This window comes from Varanus komodoensis, unplaced genomic scaffold (genome assembly GCF_004798865.1).
Source record: "Varanus komodoensis strain SLA01 unplaced genomic scaffold, ASM479886v1 scaffold7_3, whole genome shotgun sequence".
Classification (NCBI taxonomy): Eukaryota; Metazoa; Chordata; class Lepidosauria; order Squamata; family Varanidae; genus Varanus; species Varanus komodoensis.
Window position 1 is genome coordinate 21,422,109 of NW_025336480.1, and position 20,817 is coordinate 21,442,925.

Sequence of the window (20,817 nt, forward strand, 5' to 3'; positions counted from 1 at the left end):
GCCTTTCAAAAGAGATGATGGTGAAATATGCATTGATTTCTTGGGAAGATATATTCTATAACTCCAGAGCCATCACAGAAAAGGCTCTTATCCTAGTAGACCACAGTCTTCCCTCCCTAGACAGCAGGACCCCATTTTAAAATAGGATCTGAACCCAATCTTAAATTGGATGGAGGGGACGAGTGCATAGGACAGAAGATGTTTCCTCAGATACCTAGACCCTGGACTGTGAAAAGCTTTATAGGTCAAAATGAATGGCTTGGGTCAGTGCTGGTATTTCAGAATAGAGTACTATATTTTTGCCAACTGACACCTGTCACTAGGTGGGCAATGGCATTCCGCAGTAGCTTTTTATAAACCTTTTTTTATAGCAGCCTTACATAGTAGACTTTCCCATTGAACTTCCAATTGTGAAATCACCAGAACATGTATGGAAATAGTTGGTATTCCTCTTCCACTAGTGAGTTTAGGTAGTGAATCAGGCCACAGCCCCCATTTTAGATCACAGGAGCCATATTGGATTCAAGAGTACCCCTGGACTGTTCACCTGTAACCAAAGGGAGAGTGTGATCCCACTAAAGGCAGGGTTTTCCAGTTAGCCAATTTATTGTGAGTCCTACCAAAATCACCTTTGTTTTGTATAAACTGAAGATTAATTTCCTTCATTCAGCTCACCAGTGACTTCAGATGGCTGTTTAAGATAAGCAACTGATACATTTGGATGTGATGAACATAAGAAATAAACCTAGAGATAAACATTGAAGTTAATGTATTCAAGTTGAAGTGGATGTAAACTGCTGCAAAGTTAGTAAGCTATCTGCAATGTATTTTGGAAAAAGTTGCAAATGATGATGATTTGTTGATGATTAGGTGAATTCATCAGCAGAAGGCTATGTAAGCCTTCTAACTAGCCACAACAGCTCCACTAGTCAATGTTGAGCAGATGTAATACACGTTGAAAAAATACAGAACTTCACAGGATAGACTTTCAAATCATGTTTGATTGTATTTGTTCTAAGACTACACTCACTGGTTTTCTAGCTGTTGTCCTAACCATGTAATCTCTACCAATTCCTCTTAAAACCTGGGTCCTCCTTATTCTAAAAAGCATCAAGGAACAATTTTGTAATTCCAAAAACAGCCAGGGCATTGATAGGAGAGCTTACTAACTCAGTGAGAATAGACTGGAATCTCATTATTCTCAAACTCACTTATCTAAGACTAAGGATTCTTCCAATTGCAGATCGCTCTCCATAAGTCTAGATCCTTCTACTACATGCTTTGGGATGGTGATACATTGGAACACAGTCTATGTTATTTACAATAAGCCCACATTATGTGCAACTCCTATTAAAACAATTATACCTGTGAAGTTTTATTTTCATTGAATAGAGAGGGCATTATTATTTTCATACAGTTGAGGTCTTGCATATATGCTCGTGTTGTAAGGTTTCTGGGTGGTTTGTTAGCCAAGCTTAGACCCCCACTCTTCATATGCCACAGAAAATGAGTTGGTGCTCAAGCTGCCTTGTGCATGGTGGTTAACAAGATCTAACTTTAGCTATAGGGCAGTATAGAAATGAAATTAATAAAATAAAGGTAAATTAACCATCTTTATGCTGTGTAAACCAGGTCTATACAATAAAAACTGTAAGTTCAGTCAGGCAACTTGTGTCTTCAGTCTGCCACATAAGGCTTGGTTTGCATCTTATGTCTGCCACTGTCTCTCTAATGTGTAGTACTGATAAATACACTCATGTTCCTCACTATGTACATGCAAGTGGTGTGGAAAGAATGGTCATGTTGTGAAGATACTGAATGTAGGAGTACTTCAGAAAAGCTGGATTTTTGCACTGTAAGGAGAAAGGAAGGGAAAGGGCTTTGAGAACAGGACATCAGGAAACAGCCAAGGCACCTTCAGCTGCATGTTGAAGACAAGTATGGCGTTTGGCAAAGTCATGACAGAGACAACAGATAGTCAGTAATAGCTGATTGGTTACCAGACCTGAAGTCTAATGCGGAAGTTCGACTAAGCTGAAGTCTTTTAGTTTGCCTCTTAGAGAAATGAACTAGACTGTGTTCATACAGTACATGAATAGCAGGGGAATGGATCAGATTACTTCACAGGTCTTTCCCTGTACAAGGGAAAGATATTCCCTTTCTACTGTCTTCTTACAATGCATTCTGTACTGGGATAAAGGGAGTTCCAGTGAAGTTTCTTATGCCGTACCATGGTTCAGTGTACTCTCTGTAAAGAACAATCCTATGTATGTATTACAAAACAGTTTTATAGATGCATTCTGTGAATGGTCAAATATGGATAGCAAATCTTCCTAGGAATACACAACTTATTTAAGAGAAGTGATGTGTGTTTTGCTGCATGAGACAAGGTTTGTATACTGTAACTACTGATTTTTGTTGAACAATCATTTTTAACCCATTACATGTTTTATATGAAGAACCACAACTTGATGATCTCCTATTGGAATGCATTTTGATGAAAGTAGATGGAGCTACTCATCAAGGAAGGTTCAGTTCAGAACTGCTTTAGAATTTCAAATACAGCACTCAAGGAATGTTATGACACAATGGTCATAACAACAGGTTCTTCCCCTGCAGGTTCCTTCTACCTTTCTATCTCCATCTCTGTCTGAAGTTCTCTGCAAGTATATTTTTCATGAATAATACTGCTACAGTGCACAAACCCTGTGCAATTCACAAACTGGAGTGACATGTGCAGAACATCTTGTTCCCAGTCAAACAGTCCTTTCAGATTAGCTTGGGATCCACATCTTCTCATTTTTAGAAGTGGAGCAGTTCATTAAAACAAATAGCTCTGGCAAGAATGAGTGTAGGCTTGAGTGAGAACAAAAGTTTGGGGGAAGTAGGAAGCATTTGCTGGCGCAATAGAACTTTCATGAAAAGAGAAGTAGAAATGTATGTGGCCAATTGAAACCTACTTATAACCTACTTATAACCTAAGGAAGATTGGGATGAGGGAAGCTAATATAGGATGTCAGGTAGGGAAGGAGAGGAATATCAGAGAGAAGAAAAGGTGTCAAAGAAGGACATAGCGGGCATCAGGTATTGAAATCCTGCTTCCTATTTTCATCATCTGCAACCTCTGAACAACAGTGAGAGCACAAGCTGTCCCTTTGTCAGAAAGCCATGCATTTCTCCACAGAGGAGTTATGTGACTTCTTTCTTTAGAAGTTATGCATGAAACCAGGATGTACATCTCTTTACTTCCTTTTTCAGTGTTCGTATTGTTTTCGTTTTCCTTTTTCGTATTGTTCTGAGTAGCCGGCAACAAGGAAGAGACCAGTTCATTACTCTTCTCCTTTGTCTATTGAAAGCACTTGATGCTTTTGCTATGGTGATGGTGTCCAGAGTGTGTAACTAATTAATTAATTAATTAATTAATATGCCACAAAATAGTCCAGCAAGACTCTCTAAGCAGCAAACAATTAAAATTAATGTTGAATTTTACAGTACTAGAATCAATAAAATCATTAAAAGCCACCCAGATAAAAATGGAACAAGATCCCAACAATGGTCTTTAAAATTATATTAAGGCGAGTGAGGGACAATTAATGTGTGTATGGACAATGGAGAATCACTGGCCATGAAGCAGGGACTTTTTGGTTACACTGCCATCTTCACTGAACGCCCTTTCCAGACAGGCCTGCCTGGCTCCAACCAGATGCCTGTCTAAAACAGGAGAGTAGTTCATTGGCTGGGTGCCACCCATTTCTTTCCTTTGTGTATTGTATTCTTACTGGATCTATTTTATGGTATAATTTAATTAAGATGTTTGTGATCTGTCTTTGAAATTTAGCACTATTTTTGGTGAAAACGCAGGAGAGTAAATAAATATCTTTCGAATGGGCTGACGTCTGGTTCTGTGTACCTCCTCAATGTTGTGGTAGATTTGTGCCATCTATCACTTTTATTGGACCTGCCTGCTTATTTGATCGCAATTGATAATGCTTTGTCTTCTGATCCTGTATCTATTGTCATCTATAGCTGTTTGTTTTTCTGTTCATTGCTGTGAACTCTATTGGTTATTTAATTTTTATTTGAATTGTGTTAAGCAATTCAGTTTATTTGAGCGAAGAAAGCACCATAAAAACTGCCTAAACAAACAGACACACTGTATACAACATCTAGAAAAGTTGCTAACTGGAAGCATAAAGAAAGATTCTGCCACATGCACAAAGCTATTTAAGGGAGAAACAAAACAAGAAATGCTTAAAAGTCAGTGTGCTTGAAATGAGAGCCAGTATAGTTAAGAGCATTGGACTGGAGACTTGGGAAATCCAGGTTCTAGTCCCAACTCAGACATGGAGCCCAATGAGTGGGCCAGTCACTGCCTCTCAGCCTAATCTACTCTACAGGGTGAAAATGGAGAGGAGGAGAACTTTATAGCTGCCTTAGGCGTTGCAAGAGAGAGAAGCAGGATATAAATGCAATGTAGTAGTAATCATTGTTGTCATCATCATAAAATGCTGCATAATACATAACTCTTCATGTATTTTGCAAAAATGATTATTGGCGTTTATTATAACCTTTCCTTTGCTATACAAGTTATTTTCATAACTTTCCTTAACTCGTATTCTTAACTCGTATTCTTTTATGTGTATGGCACTTGTCAGGATCACAGCAGAATACAAAATGCATCTCACAGATCTTTCTATAAACTTGTTTGTGTGGGTGGGTGCCAGAGGGAGGCATATGCTGTGGTTTCTGCTATCTTTCCTTAGTTTGCCACTTCAAGTAATACTAATTGAGAATTAAGAAAGTAGGCTGAAATCTTGTGACTTCAGTTGGAATGTTTCAAATATTTTTGGTTGCTTTACTGATACAGATACCCTATTTGTTGTTTTTGATTCCAGTATTTGTGAGGACCCAAGGACTCAGCTACTATAAATTCAAGATATGTTCTTAGACTACACCATGCCCTGCTTTTGTAATGCAAATGAAAGGCACAAAGTGTCTCTTTGATAATATGCAGTCTGGAAACAGAAAAGGTTTTACTCAAACAGTTAAAGTAATTCATAAAGCCAAAAAGAGGGCAAGGCAGCATTAAGATTTAAAAAAAACAAAACAAAACAAAACCCACAAATGTATGACAGATGTACATAATTTTGACAATATATATGCATTCCAGGCACAAACTGTATGGTGATGATAGTATTGTTAGTTTTGCTTTATAGGAACAAAGTTTTGACTAAGCAGAATTAGAAGCTTCGCCCAGTTATGAACATTTGAGTTAAGAACAACCCCTGCTTACAAACAAGCAAACCCAGAAGTCTCACCTCATCCTTGAGCAGCACGTGAGCACCTGCAGGTGGTGAGTGCCAGGCAGAGAGGAAGGAAGGGGGAAGGAAGGGAAGAATTGGAAGGAAGGAAGGGAAGAGGGAAAGGGAAAGAGGAGGAAAAAGCAGCATGCAGCGTCAGTGAGTAGCAAAGTCGGAACTAGAAATCCGCCCTTCAGCTGCACAATGACTGACTCTCCAGCCCCCTATTCATCCTTTACAACACCAGTCCCATCACCATCTCCTAACATCCAGTGAATGTTAGGCTTAATGTTAGCTCAAGAAGCTATTATTAACCTTTAATAATAGATTTACTATTTTTTTCTATTTTTCTGTCCAAACTATTTTAAGAACTGTACTGTGTACCTACACACACAGTTACAAATGCGCTCTCGCTCTCGCTCTCTCTCCAGTACTTGTAGTTACTTTATTATTACTGTATTACTATCATTAAAATGCTGTATTGTGTTTAAGTTGTTTTAGTGTATATGGAAGTGTTTCTGAAGTGTTTTATATTCTTTTTATATACGTGATCTGACTTGATACAAATTTGACTTAAGACAATCTTGGGAATGGAACTTGTTCTTAATCTGGGGTCCATGGGCACCCAAAATCCCTCAATTTTTTCCAATATATGTACATGGATTTGTATGACATACCTTTCTAGGAGTTATACATAGGTTTCAACAAAAGTGGACCAAATACTGAAATCAGTATCCATTTGAATATGGTGTCTGTAAGTAACTTGTTCAACTATCAAAAGAGTTGTAAGGTCCTCAGTTATAAAGATGTTATAAAAATTGTTATAAAAGATGAGCATTTATCTTTGCCATGTTTTAATACCAGTCTTTTAACCATTAGAAGGGCATGGGGAATCCATTAATAATGATCATTTACTAATTTCCACAAAGCAGTTAAATTACTGAAAGGAGTATCTACAGCAATGTATATTAGAGACTGTTCCAGTACAAAATTTCTATTTGTAATAGACTTCTCCCAAATGGAAGCAACTATCGGGCTTTCCCAAACATATGCTTAAAAGAAGCAATAGGCACATTGCACTGCCAGCAGCTAGCCAAATTAGACAATCCCTTATTAAAGAGATGGTGCCTGGCGGACATGAAACCAAACATATCTAGCAATGATACAGTCTAAGATCTATAAAAGCACAGGTAGACACCAAAGCAGTGATCTACTGATCAGGCATTTTGTGTTGGTACCTATAATGATTTCCAAATATACCCATGGGTCCAAAAAGATTGGGAATCCCTGTAGTAACATCTTATTTGGGATGTGGCAAGGGAATAGAACAAAATAGTTATAATGGGTAACATCTCACTATTATATGCCACAGCTTATCTTGGGGCCATTTCTAGGAACATACTACATTTATCATGGGTAAAGCAGAGCCCTTCAAAAAAACAAACAAACCTAATTGCCCTCCCTTGGCCAAGCACTCTCCTTTGAAGAATTCTCTTTTGAGAAATTTTCCAGTCTAGGTCAGTTGTTTCAAGCTCCATTTCCAGCATTGCAGCTTGCTATGTTGATTCATGGAACTTTCTACTACCTTTTATTTTGTTTTATTTTTCAGCTTGAGGAAGGAAGCAGGTCTGTGTAATAAGGAATAATTAGCCTAGAATTTGAAGGAAGATTACCTAATTTGAATTTAGAGTTTCTCTACAAAATAACTTGCAGATATTCTGCAGCCATAATGCTGTAGTATTAGTGCACTGGGCAATACATTATGTCTGGGAATGGTATTGACATTACAGGAAGAGTAATATATCATTGTGCTAGAATACACATTTGCTAGAAAACTTTGTGAAAAGGCTACATTTGGAGAAATCGTATTCTTAAGGTATCATTCTGGACATAGCCCAGTTGAATTTTTACTGTTTGCTGTTTTATGACTATACTTAAAGTGGTGGGGCAATGAGGGGAAATGGCCACCCTGTTTAAAAATAGTTTTTATATCCAGATGGCTGCTCCTTAAATCATAGTAGTAAACTGTGAAAAAGAGTTCACAGTGGAAAACTGCACTTTTTGTCACTTTGATTTATCTGGTTACAACTAAATGACTTCTGTGATTCATAATGTTGTTTTAGATGGCACAGAGTTGGATGTCCCATCTTCTATTTTGGAATGGAGGAGGGAAGGAATTGGGAACAATGACAGCAAATTTTACTAGTATTTCAAAGATGAAGAGCTGTCTTAGACTTCCCTACTCAAGAGAAAAGAAAAAGAAGCACCATAGTTGTTCTTATAGTCTCAGATAAACTAAATGATAGGCCTGGACATCTGGAAATTTGTCCCTTTAAAGGTTCATCAAATCCCAGGTGGCTTAAGGAAAATATGTTAACATAGCTACTAAAAACCACTCTGGGCCGCAGAGGTTATTTATGCTTCCAGTGACAAAGATGAATAAATGAGCTCACCAGACCATGAATTTGATCCCTTAAGGGAGCAGCAGGCAACTTGTGACCCTCCAGATGTTTTGACCTACAGCTACTATCAACCCTAGCTAGCCAGCATAGCCAGAGATGAGGGATAATGGGAGTTGTTAGACAAAACGTGTGGATGCCCACAAGTTGCCCATCTAGTAGAAGTGCAGTCATCTCTAGAATAGGTTGGGAGATTGAAGTGATGCGTTACAAAGAAGATGGCGGAGGGAAGGACTGTGGGAATAAATAAGACAGTCTCCATCTCTTAAATGTGATTTTTAAAAATGGGAAACTCTGCTACTGGGTGCTATTAAAAGCATCCTACAGACACACACAAGTCAAGTTGATCATAGAGTTGGGCTATGATGGAACATAAATGATGTTAGGTTTGATTCGGACTTAGTCATATTAAAGTAGACCTGTTGAAATTAATGCTATTTAGTCACAACTAATTTAAGTCTTACAGATTTCTTTGGATGTGTTCTAAGTGTGATATAAGATTGGATCCAATCCAATTGTATGGTTCAACTATTTCACAATTTAGAAATCAAAACAGTTGACTTTCTTTGCCGTGCACTAGAAAAATCCACATTCAAATTGTGCCTCTAATACAGAACAAACAGATTGTTCACACAATGTGGCAAGCCAGAATATGGATTTAATCATGGATTGTGATGTATGAACCCACCTGCACTAACAATCCATTGTTTGTTAATCAGGATCAACCCATAAAGAGTACCAATGGATTATGAATTCTAGGTTGTTTCTGTTTGACAAATTGTGATTTAATATCTACATTCACAGAAGATAACACATGATTTAACAATGACTGACAATTCAACAACAACCCACACTCAGCCTATGTCTAGCCCATACTCAGAGTTTTAATGTTGTGTGAACCAATTAACTAAGTGCCTTTATGCTGGTTATCGGTTTCATCCCCTTCTCCAATAAGGGGGTAATAATATTTACAGCTCCTGGAAGCAATTTCTTCTCTAATAAAACAAACATTGAGCTACAGTTACACATGTTTGTATGTAACTGTGTGAGTTGTACCTGAAATTATATGTCTAAATGGTACTTTATTATTATTTTCTATTCAATTTTAATACGGATTTACCCAGTGCTTTTTTTGTAAAAAAAAAAAAAAAAAGGTGCCGGAACTCACATCTTGGGGTCACACTTTTACACAATGGTTGCCGCTGGCAGTAAGTACTCAGTGCGCAACCACATGACCGATCCCAAGCCAAGCAGCACCCCAAGCCAAGCAGCACCCTCACAAGCAGCGCCGACACACAAGCAGCCTGCAGGCACTATGTTAATGATTTTTGCCATCGACCTGCTATGCCCAACAGGGCGATTCACAATCACTTGGAAAAATCCGTCAAAAAAAGGTGCCGGAACGCTGTTCCGGTGCGTTCTATGACAAAAAAAGCCCTGGATTTACCTGTTTTGAGCCTAATCATAAGGCAGGTAGTAGATCATAATCAACATATTCTGTGCATTTAAAAAGAAAAAAACTATTCAGCTATTTGCTTTATTCTGGGAATTCCCTCCCCATAAGTTTATTTCTTTGAAGAAAGGTTGTATTACTTTTAACGACCTAAATGTAGCAATGTAAACTACATTCCAAAAGGCATACATCTTAAAATTCATTGAAAAATATGTTAAAGCTATTAAGAAACCTGCACTTTGGATTTATCTTTGTATAGATGAGGAAAATATTACAGTTTTGGTTATTCATTGAACATAGTTTGTGGTGGTGATAGCTGTAAATTTTTGCTAATGAATCCTTCATAAGCAGCCAGTGGCCTTCTTGTAGTGCAGATGATTATATGTGGTGCACGAATTCTGTGGTGAGCCTGGTTGTTCTGAATTTGCTCCTTTGCCCACCTGCAACTTCCCACTTCCCTCCCCCTTTGACCCTAGTATGAAAGGTATACTGCATTCTTCCAATATACATGTGCACTGGATTGATTCTAGGAAGGGAGCATAAGCCTCACCATACATAATCACTGTTTTATGGCTTTCACTCATTTGAAGGTGTTAATGCAGATCAAATGGAAAACACTCCAGAAAGAATAGTGCTGGCTACTGCTCTGCCCTATATGTGGTCCTAATCGTTAATTCTTATTGTAAGATCTAAAGGTAATTTTGTTTGCTCTCCTAATGTGTTACAGCTCTCCCAGAGGCTTGTGAATATCCTTTCTCAAGTTCCCATCTTGATCAATTGTGTGCAAATAATTAAGCTTTTAAGAGATAGTGGTATGAGGCTAATGTATACAACAAAAGTAAAGATCTCAAGAACAGTGGCCAAATCTGCTCTGATATCCCAAAGTGATCTTTGTGATAAGTGTACTTCTTAGGTTAGTGTAGTGCTATGTTAATAATTGACTGTTTAAAAGTTTCTGTTTTCCTTCAAAGTGGGGGTGGGGGAGATGCGAAGATCTCGTGACAGCTTAGTGGCCTCTGCTAGAAGGAAATGAAATAGTCAGCAATAGGATAGAATTATTTCCATTTTTTAATTATTAAAATGGCAGTTCTCAGAGCTCCCTTTGCTCTGCTGCAATGCAAAGTCTGCTGTTGCCTGTAGCATGTGCCTTACTAGCCCCGTGGGTGAGAACGTAACAAGACTTTGAATGTTTTTACAGCAGCCTAGCCTGTGGCATGTTGATTCTTTGTCAGGGGTTTTGTTGTTCTGTTTTTAGTCTATAAGGCAAAATTCATACTATCTGCCAAAAGCTTATAATAAAGATTCATAATGTTTCAAGTATTTGAAACATGCTACAGTTCACTTTTAAAAAAAGACCCAACCTCATTGTGAACTTTTACTGAGAGAGATTATCTACATGAAGTAATGGCTTTCATGTGATTATAGCAATTATAGGTTTTTCATGAAACTGAACATTTATGCTACACTAAGCCAATAACCAGACTAGGTGGGGTTTGGGGGAGAAGATCAGATGACCATAAACTTGCCATGGCTTTAAAGAATTTTGTTGTGATACTTTTAAAGTACTTGGCACGCTCGCTCGCTCACTCTCTTTCTCGCTCTCTCTCTGTATGTTTTGGTTTTTGTTTTCTACAGTAGCTGGATTATTCTGGTGGCTAATTTTATCTGTTCTTCCTGATTTGTAAAAAGTCCAGAACAATCGAAAATTGGTTAATGGAGACAGAATTCTCAGTACAAATAGCTGGAGGCAGTCTTGAACATTCTTCTTCCTTCATGGAATTAGGGACAGCTTACTTGCTTATGTAAAGTGAGATCACGTGCAAGATGGCAAGCAAAATGAAAGAGAACCAGTGTTCTTAGAACAAAGTAACACATAGCTAATTCTAGGTAAATGAAATGCTGTTAATCAGAATTGTAAGCATATGAAAGAAATGGAAGAGTTGCTCAGTGTATCATGAAAGAATATAGGTCCAGTTCCAAGTTACTGCAACACCAAATAAGTAATCAGAACGGGCACAATGACAAGCATCATGCTGCAACATCACAATTTGTGGCACTGGAACATTGCATTCATTTGGCTGGATGGATTAACACAATTGCTGTACTAGAAACAGGTACCATTACCTGCCATTTCATGCATTATGGAGTTTATCTAGGAAGAGACAGTGGAACTTCTCTGGAACATCCCCAGAACACTACATTTGAGCTCAGAGCCACAGCTGCAAGGGTGGAGGGAGGATGCTCCAAGTTTGGAGACACATCTCCAACTTCAGAGCAAGTATCTGAGGTTAGAGTTGGGATTGCAAATTCCAGCAATCCATCTAACCATCTGCACAGCATCTAGTGGCCACAGGATTGCACCTTAAGTGATCTAACAAAAGCCAGAAACACTAATAACTGTCTATATTGAAATTGAAGGCATGTGGCCAGAATACTACTGTGGCCAGCAGCTCAGCAAAACTTCAAGGCAGTATTACTGCACAGACAAAACTACAAAGCAACCTAAGACTCAGTGGCCTGGTTTGTGGCAGTGTGCTGGTACATAGCACCTGATCATGTTTGCTGCAAGCAGGAGTGGCTAAACCATAGACCATCCTTCCATGGTACCTGTGATGTGCAAACCACAAGTTCTGAATTGTCGCTTCTCTAACAAACCAGGGTCTTAAGAAAATAACAAACTGGGTGACTTCTCAGACTTGTCTGATTTTGCTTAGTACACAGTACTAAACGAGTTACAGACAGAAGGGCCATGGGTTAATGAACCACTCCTGCTTACAAAGGGAGCAATTGGGCAGCATGCACAATAACCCCAGGCAGACTGGGGCAGTGAAATGTGCACACACATTAATGCTCTTTCATTCTTTCTGCAAAATGTAGCGGGATAAAGTTCTACTAGTACAACTAAATATTCAGCATCTTTAGGGCACAACCTCATGAATGTTTAAACAGGAAAATGTCCTGCAATTGCTGTTGGGTGGTTATAGAATGTAAATAAATCAATCAATACATAAATAAAATTTAGCAACATTTCAAGAGTAACGGATAGGCTGGAATCCTAACAACAAAGGTGAATTTCTGTTTTAATGTGTATGCTTATACCTAGTAGCAATTGACCTCTGCATGAGGTGTATAAAATACAGCCATTTAGGTCATAAGTGGGTAGCTGGGTTGGTCTGCTAGAAAATACATAGGCAAAAGTGCATGTTAGTAAGAAGTAGGCTCATTATGGCATAAAACCAGAATATGGGCACATGCTAATGATAAAATAGCTTTTATATAATATTGTATAACCTGTAGAAAATGACAGCAGGCCTAATTTGCTTCAGGAACAGGCAAAACTTTATACAAATGCAACCACTGTCTTTCCCTAGTATCAAAGTACTTGCTTGTATCCTAAGCAGCTCTTTCTACACTTCACTAATCATTATAATTGGCTTGTCTTTTACTGCCATTAATTATATGATGTAGTAGCCCATTAATAATTATGAGAGTGACACACCTCAGCATTTTCATCTGTAATTATAGATACTGCACTTTTACGATTCTGCAAAAATGGCTAGTAAAACTATTATTTTTATATATGTGTTTAATATGTATTTATGCACATTTACTTTGGTATGTTACAGCATCCCTACCCTTCAGAAGAACAGAAAAAGCAGTTGGCACAAGACACAGGGCTCACAATACTTCAAGTGAACAATTGGTAAGTAATTGTACTTTAGTGTTTACACACGATCAGTATTCCACCCTCTGGCGACCAGCGGCTAATGATTTGCATTATGATGATGATGCATCCTTCAGTAGCCTGCTTTATTTGCTAGTTTATGGTGGCAAAACCAGCATAGCCTGGAGAATGTTTTCAACTAGGGGAACTAGTTGTTTTACGCCTGCAGAATTATGGATATGTGCTTTCCCATAGTTTGAGAAATGGTGAAATTTCACTGAGAAGTATTTGTGTGGTGCTTGACACAAATGGATCTGTTTTAGGCCATCCTTCAAGAAATCAATTTCTTACCAGCAAGGAAATTACAAATAAATTGACCATTATTATAGTTCTTTGATAGTCATTATTTCAATTTCCAGCTTCATTTATATTAAACTGTTACTCAGAATTGCTGCAATCCAGCTTACTGGCAGTTTAAATCCCATTAAAAGTCAATGCAAATTAAGCAGCCCCAGCACAGGATGGCACACCCCTAGCTGGAAAAGCTGGTTACACTGCAGTTTTAGTTTAAAAGGGAATAAACTGAAACAAATCTGCCTGAAATCTTGGTTGAGTGTGTGTGCAGGGGCCGGGGGTGGGGGGGATTGTGTGCTTTCAAAAGTATTAAACTTTTGCCGTCTGTGATTGCATGGATCCTAAATTAGTCAGAAAAGTGCTCTAGTACTTTAAAAATGATTGCCATCATTGCTTGCACTCAAATGAAGGTTTTCTGCAGTGTACCAGAGCAAGGCTTACAACTGAAGTATATTGAAATCCAATGCTGTGCAAAATTAAGTATATCTAATTAATTGTCCTTATATTTTAAAATTAGTTTTTTCAATGTGGAAGCCATATCCTCTTTGAAGTAGGATCTAGAAAACAGTGAATGCAAGCTCAAAGCCTGGGGTAGGTGGGAGGAAGAAATGAGAGAGGGCAGTTCCTAGACAAAAGTATTTATTCCTTTATTCAGTCAGTGTCAGAGATTAATATTGCTGAGGCTTTGATTACATGGCCTAATCCATTTTAGTGAATAAATTTGGTTTTGATGCCTTACTGCACCTGCATTGACCAACCCCTTTTCAGTAAGAGTGACTAGGGACCAACGGGAGAGGTTTCAGATATATTAAACCCCATTACAGAAAATGTAATTTCTGTCAATATAATCCCATGTATTCTTCAATTTAGTACTTTGGAGATAACAAGCTACTTACAATATATTTGCCTTCAGAGGATTAATTCACAAAGTGCACTATCTGAGAGACACAGACGGACTCGCATAATCATAGCTTGTAAGGGTTATCAATTTCTGTGACCTTACAGCAGACATGGGAGATCAATTTGTTGTAGTCTTTTAAATATGGTGAATAATGAAATCACAGAATGCTTTGTGTGTTGAATTGCACTTCTGGATACTGATTTTTGAATGCCATGTTTAAAATCCATTCTAAAATAATAAAAATACATGTTAATCACTAATAAGGACATCAGAATATAAAAGCACACTTGATGCAGATTTATTACCATAGCTAGCTTTGCTGTATGTTTATGTGTCTTCGTCTATCTGATCCTTGAGACTGCTATGTAATTCTGTCACTTACAAAGTCACATGCCAGGAAATTCTTTGTGTTGGTATTTGCAATTTGCAGAAAAATAGTAAAATATACATGTCTCTAGCATGTGATAGTAAAGAACTGTGGTTGCCCTACTATCATCCTAGTCAAAATCCAGTACACTCCAGACAAGGTTAAGCTACTTTTGCCTCCTATTTTTTTTAAACAAAGCAACTAGTTACATGCTTAAATTTCCCTGAAACCAGTAGAAGCTAAAATAGTAACTTTAGCTGGATCGTGACCCCATAGTACATGTAACTACTGGATGAATGATTTGGGAATATTTGTTGCTGAGTTTCTGCAGCAGCCCTGGACTTTGCTGTGGCCTACAGCTACCCATAGCCCTAGCCAGCAAAGCCAGTGAGTAAAATGAAAGTGGGAGGGACGATGGAGATTGCAGATTATGCAAGGAACTGTGAGCAGATGGAAAATACCTGCTAGTGCTATGCCGCATATTCTTCTGCATGAATTTGTGCAGATATTTGTGATACACTACTGTAGAAAGATTCTACAGCGGTTCTCATGCTTTTGGTTACACACACTCTTGCGTGAGCAGAAGAACATCTTTGGATTTAGTTTCCCTTTTCTCATACACGGTCCATCGCTTGTTCAGAAACGGCTTTTCTGTAAGTGCAAGACACATGAATGCAAATGAATCCTCTAACCAATCTTGTAGTGGACTAAAAAAATTGCAAGCAAGCAAAGTTTTTAAGCAAGTTTTTCAAGATTTCAGGCATGTTGCTTCTTTGTGTTAACATGGCATCATCAGATGTTCTATATTGACTTGGTTTTTTTTGCCATTTTTCTTTTAAAACCTGCTGCTTTAGATTTTGCCACTTTTTAGTGCATTCATCTTAACACTGTTTTGCCATACTGTAGTTTTATTATTATTGTATATACTACCTTGGAAAGGTTTTTATAAGGGTGGAGTATAACTACTATAGAGAGATAAAGATGTGATATTTAAAAGTCATAGAAGTGTAAAAAGGAGAGAAGGGGAGAGGGAAGAGGGAAGAAAGCTAAATGGGTTCATTAGAATTTCAAAACACTCAAGAAGACACACAAGGCACATTGGTTACAGGAGGAGTTCAGATGGTGAGGTAATGTGAAGCCATGGTTTCGGTTAAAAGACCGCACCATTCTTATGTTGTTCCTGCCTTGTTTGAACAATAGAGGTCTCTTGTCCTAGGCAGAGAATGAGAATGTCTGGCATAGGGTGGGCTTGAAATATATTGCCTGCTTTTTCACTTACATCAGCTTTTATTAGAACTGTCACATTAAGAACCTTGCAAGGTGGAGCCTGAGAATGATTCTAGTCTGTGTGGCTAGATTGTAAACATTAGATAATAATATTGTTTATTGACAATTATGAATGGTGGGTATGAGTAACATATAATATCCTAGGGGAACAGATGTAGTTTAGGATAGTTTCTTAAGGAAATTTCTGTATTTTAATGAAGGCAGGTTGTTTCTGAACAGGAATGCTCTTGCCAGGGAGAAGATTTTTGTCCTGGGGAGCGCATAGGGATTCTGTGTGGTGATTCTGGGCCTGTGGGGAAGCTAGCTGAGGCTACTAGTCTGTCTGCCTCTTGGTGAGTACCAGCATCTTTGTGGGGGGGGGGGGGGGCAGTTTTCTTCAGACAGCAACTGGCCTCAAGCATCTTGAGCCCCTGCTCCTATGCTTATGATGTTGACCTTCACTGGGTTTTTTTAGATACAGGCATGTCATTTGCTGTGTGTGCAGGTTTATGTTTGTGTGAAGGTTTATGTAAGCACTGCTACACATGTCTGCATCTTCTGTTGCATTCTACATGTATCTGGCATCTTAGTGTTTTTTTTCTGGCAATAGCACACAGAGGTAGCCTTAGATAATCTATTCTCTCTCAGCTTTAACTTCCTGTCTATAAAATGAGAATAATAATGCTGACCTACTCTATGGAGTGTTGTAAAGATTACAAAACAATGGATGTGAAGTACTTTGAATTTTTAAAGAGCAATGCAGATTCTCAGTACTATAATTTGGCATTGTCTAGATTCATCTTCATTGTATGTGTTGTATTTTGGTGACAGAATGCTTTGGGCAGAGCGAAAATAGGTTGAAATCCTTACTTTCCTCATGGAATTGTAATTAGAATGTACTGCATATTATCCCATGACAGTGGTTTGAACTTTTTAATATAATAACTTTATATATAACACAGAACATTTTATAGTCTTCTGTTGCTCACAACTCTCTGAAGGAGATGCGTTTCTTTTGAAAATAGGGAATTAAAATTGAGATATTGACTTGCCTAAGATTCCTCAGTGAGGCAGGATTTGAAATTTCAGCTGCCCTTACTTTGGGAGTCAGAAATGTGCAGTGGCACTGAAGAACAAATTTATCCTTAAAAATTTGTCACCTGCTCTTACCTTCAGATTGACAGCCCAGGGATGAGATAAAGGTGTGAGGAGAAGTGTGGTCATGTTGTGCTGATGCAGCCCTATCTTACTGAGACAAGCAGTTGAGGTTCGTCAAACTTCAATATGGCTGTTCGCAGATCTGTAGAATTCGCTACTGAAGATGGAATGAAAGCAGCCAGCCTGAACTGCTTTAAAGGGGGCTTGGACACATTTATGGGAAGTCTTGCAATGGCTGTATGTGGTCACCAGTGTCAAAGGCAGTATACCTTTGTATATCAGTTGCTGGTAGATGTAAGCTATTGGATTCATTTCCCCTTTGGGGCTTCCTATAACTGTCTCATTGGCCATTTGTGTGAACAGATGTGCAATTAAATTTTATTTATGTATTTATTATTATATTTCACCTCTTTTCTTACAAAAAACTCAAAGCAGCTTACATAATTCTCCTCCTGCTGCTCTCAATTTTATCCACACAATGACAAATCTACGAAGTAGGTTGGGCTAAGAGTCTGTGACTGGCCCAAAGTTACCCAGTTGGCTCCATGGCTGAGCAGGGACTAGAACAAACAGATCACCTGAGTCCCACTCTTAACCACTACCCCACAGTGGCTCCAAACAGGCCTTTGATTCAAGTCAGTGCAGGTTTTATATTGATATATTTCTATCTATCAATCTGTCTTAGAGGCTGGGTTCAAAATTGCTGATCCTCCCCAAGTCTCTGTCCACTGGACTGTAATGGGCCTGCTTTCACTGCTCTTCTGAAGAAATTTGGGTGCGACTTAAATAATTGGGTTTCATTAAAAGCATTATTTATCAAATTGGAAACTGTGGAAATGGTATGCATGTAAATATATCTTAACTGTGCTGGAGGTTTATCAATTTTTTTCTTAAACTTGTTTGCTACAAGGAAAATCTAACCTATTGTTCATGGTTTACTTTCCCTATATGCAGTTGGTTCATGAATCAATCAACCAGAATATTTTCTCTTCATTTCTAGATCTTTTGAAATGTGTTGATACACATGCACATTTTTGAATTAATGATAAGTAATTGTATATCATGGTTGCGTAGATTAAATGAAGTACTGAAGGGAGGCCTACGTGTGGATCAGTTATGAATTATTGGCAGCAACATAGCATGTGGGAATATGTGAAATGTTCATGAAGGACAAAACTTATATGTTGGTAGCATGATACTTAAAATCAACTAGGGATGTTGGATTTTATTTTTCTGCAATAGGGAGGCTTTTAAAAAATGCATCACTTTTGCCATATTTCAGATGCTTCTCATATAGCAGTTGCTTGTACACTTTAATTTTTCTGAGAATATCCTTTACTTCAGCAGACATGTAAACTTGCACTGGTTTTGAACAAGACTGCCTAGATCAAGAGTGTAGAAAGCCCTGATTTTTTTTAATAGTGGCATGCAGTAATGTTCTAAGATTATAACAAGATATAGGTTTATGAGACTCCTTTATGCTAAGTATTTGTGATTTGCAAAAACACTAAAGTTGGGAAATAGTGGTGGAAAACCAGTTAGAGCCAGTAAAGGTACAAAGTGATGCTTTAGTGCCACAACAGATTTGCCTCTGGATATGCTTAATATGCTCCTCCCATATTAACTGGAATGGGAGGAGTGAAATATGGATACCTCCAGACTCAGCAGGAGAAGCCTTTCAGTTGAAGTCAAGAGCATTTGGAAATCCTATATCTGCCTTTCTCAGTCTTAAAGCATGTGCTGTTGAGAGCAAGCATTGAGTAGATTGAGAAGCAAGTGCCTATTTACAAGGGAAGGTCACTTGGTGGCTAACCTAGAAAACTCTTGTGGATTCTAACCTTACTTCAAAGGACTACTGTTAGGTTCAAATGTCATTCTGACCTCCCTGGTGGAAGAAGAAACTAACACTGTGAACAGCACTTTTAGTTGCAGTAGAAGGAATCATTTGGGGATCGTAGCAATAGGCCATTCACCATAAGCAGTTAAGAGGGAATATTTTCATTTGACTGCTTATTGTACGTAAACTTAATGAGGCTGAGAAGCCTAAGTGGCACTGTTGAAGTTCAGGTGCTTTGTGAATCATGGAGAATATGTCTATCAATTGCTGCAAGTCAGACTGTCTACATGGTACTTCGAGAAGGAGAATCAGTATGCCATTGAATGCCAGTTGCTACGTGGGAGGTTGTATTTCTGGGAGGTTGTATTTCTGCTTCTCCTGCTTGTAAGTTTTCCCAGAGGTGTCCATGCTCATATCATGTGAATGTGAATTGCTTGTATAAAATGTGAATTGCTTCTTGATTGTAAATGTAAAATTTATTCAGAAATATGTCCTACTGAATTCATTATAAGTTTGGCGTAATCTAATTTAGCAGATACACTTAGGAAATGTGTCAGGGTTACTTTGATATTCCATGAAGCTCTTGAGAAGTTCAGAGCATGACACTGTATACAATTTCTGTTTTATTCTACCCAATGGCTTTGGGACAGAGGTTATGTGGCTGTTTGCATGTAGACAAGTAATGATGAAGAAGGAAAGAAAAGAAATCAACACTGGCCATCACCTTGAGAAGGTGAGAAGTGGTAAGGATGTGGTTAATCCTTTCCTGCTCAACAGTCTTGTAGGTTTAAAAGAGGTTTGGTGGTACATGATTTGGAAGTTTGCATGAAATTGTGTTTTTCTGGGCTGGTGTATGGGAATCTGAAAGCAGCAGGCCACACTGCCCTCTTAGATCAAAAAACAAAACAAAAAGGTGCCCTTGCAGCAACTCAAAGGGACAGCTGTCTCCAGTTATTGGCTGTTTTTTCGTAGGCCAGACCAAGGCACATTTAAAAGGTATTAACAACACTCTTCTGAGCTGGTGTGTATAATAATCCTCTCAGCCGCTTAGTGGGTTTGATGTTGCAGACAAGTGTTGCTGAGAATAGTGGACTACCTCAGGTGTAAGAGGAGAGAAATACCAGAGTGGAAGGCAAGGGACAGGTGACATCGTTCCTCATTCTGCCCTCTGCCATAGTGCTTTCTATGGAAAGGGTTATTATTAAGTTGCTATACTGTTTCTTTGCCGTCACTTCTTCCATTGTTATGTCCCACTACAGCAGAATTCAGCAGTACACTGAGCATAAACTGAATATAGTTGTCTTTGCCCACCCACCCTCACTTTCATGCATGACAGCATGAACAATTGTGCATTTCCATTTCTATTTCTTGTTATGTGCATGAGCATAGAAATATCCTGACAGGGTAGAACTAAATAATGGCCCCTTCCCTATGTGATGAAACCTTCAAGAATGAAAGCTCCGGAAGGAGTGATACAATTACTTATGAGTTGGGGGCAAACCGTATTTAGGGCAACAGTAGATCAATTGGTATGTTCCTTGCAAAGCCAGATCCTTTTTTAAAAATAGGAAATGTCAAATAATTGCTGCTTATGCTTCAAAGAAGCACCACAGTTCTTTAATTTACTGTTATCAAACTATATCATATGCCAGTTTGTGTCTGTGTGTGGATTCCAGGATGTAACCCAGAAATTTTTGGCTTAGTAAACTAGAGGTATTTGGATTTATAACTGAATACGTAAAAATGTTTTACATACTCATGCTGAATTTCACTGTTTAGACAGCAATCCTCTGCCCGCTTACTTTTATGAAAGCCGTTTTGAATTCAGGATTTCCAAGTAGAATCTTTCATATATTTGGAATAAAATCCATCAAGGGCCTACAGTATTTATTCCTCTTCAGTCGCTTACAATTCTTCCAAACTCTGGCGAGTCCTCTGATATGCCCAGATCTTCTCACATTCTTAATGAACTGTGTTCTGCTTCCTAGCACAGTAGCTGGTCCCAGTATCTGAGGAAGCTGCCCTAAGAAACCTGCAGTGGCTGGGAAGCAAAATGCA

General features: G+C 38.3%; 1 protein-coding gene across 3 annotated transcripts in view; it reads left to right on the forward strand.

Moving 5' to 3' along the window:
- The window catches only part of MEIS1 (Meis homeobox 1), a 171,159-nt gene that overhangs the window by 121,815 nt on the left and 28,527 nt on the right, over positions 1-20,817 (forward strand). For all 3 annotated transcript variants that reach the window (XM_044454148.1, XM_044454147.1, XM_044454149.1), the window contains one exon: positions 12,839-12,915. In XM_044454148.1, coding sequence (XP_044310083.1) covers positions 12,839-12,915 — 77 coding nt within the window. The remainder of the gene's footprint in view (positions 1-12,838; positions 12,916-20,817) is intronic.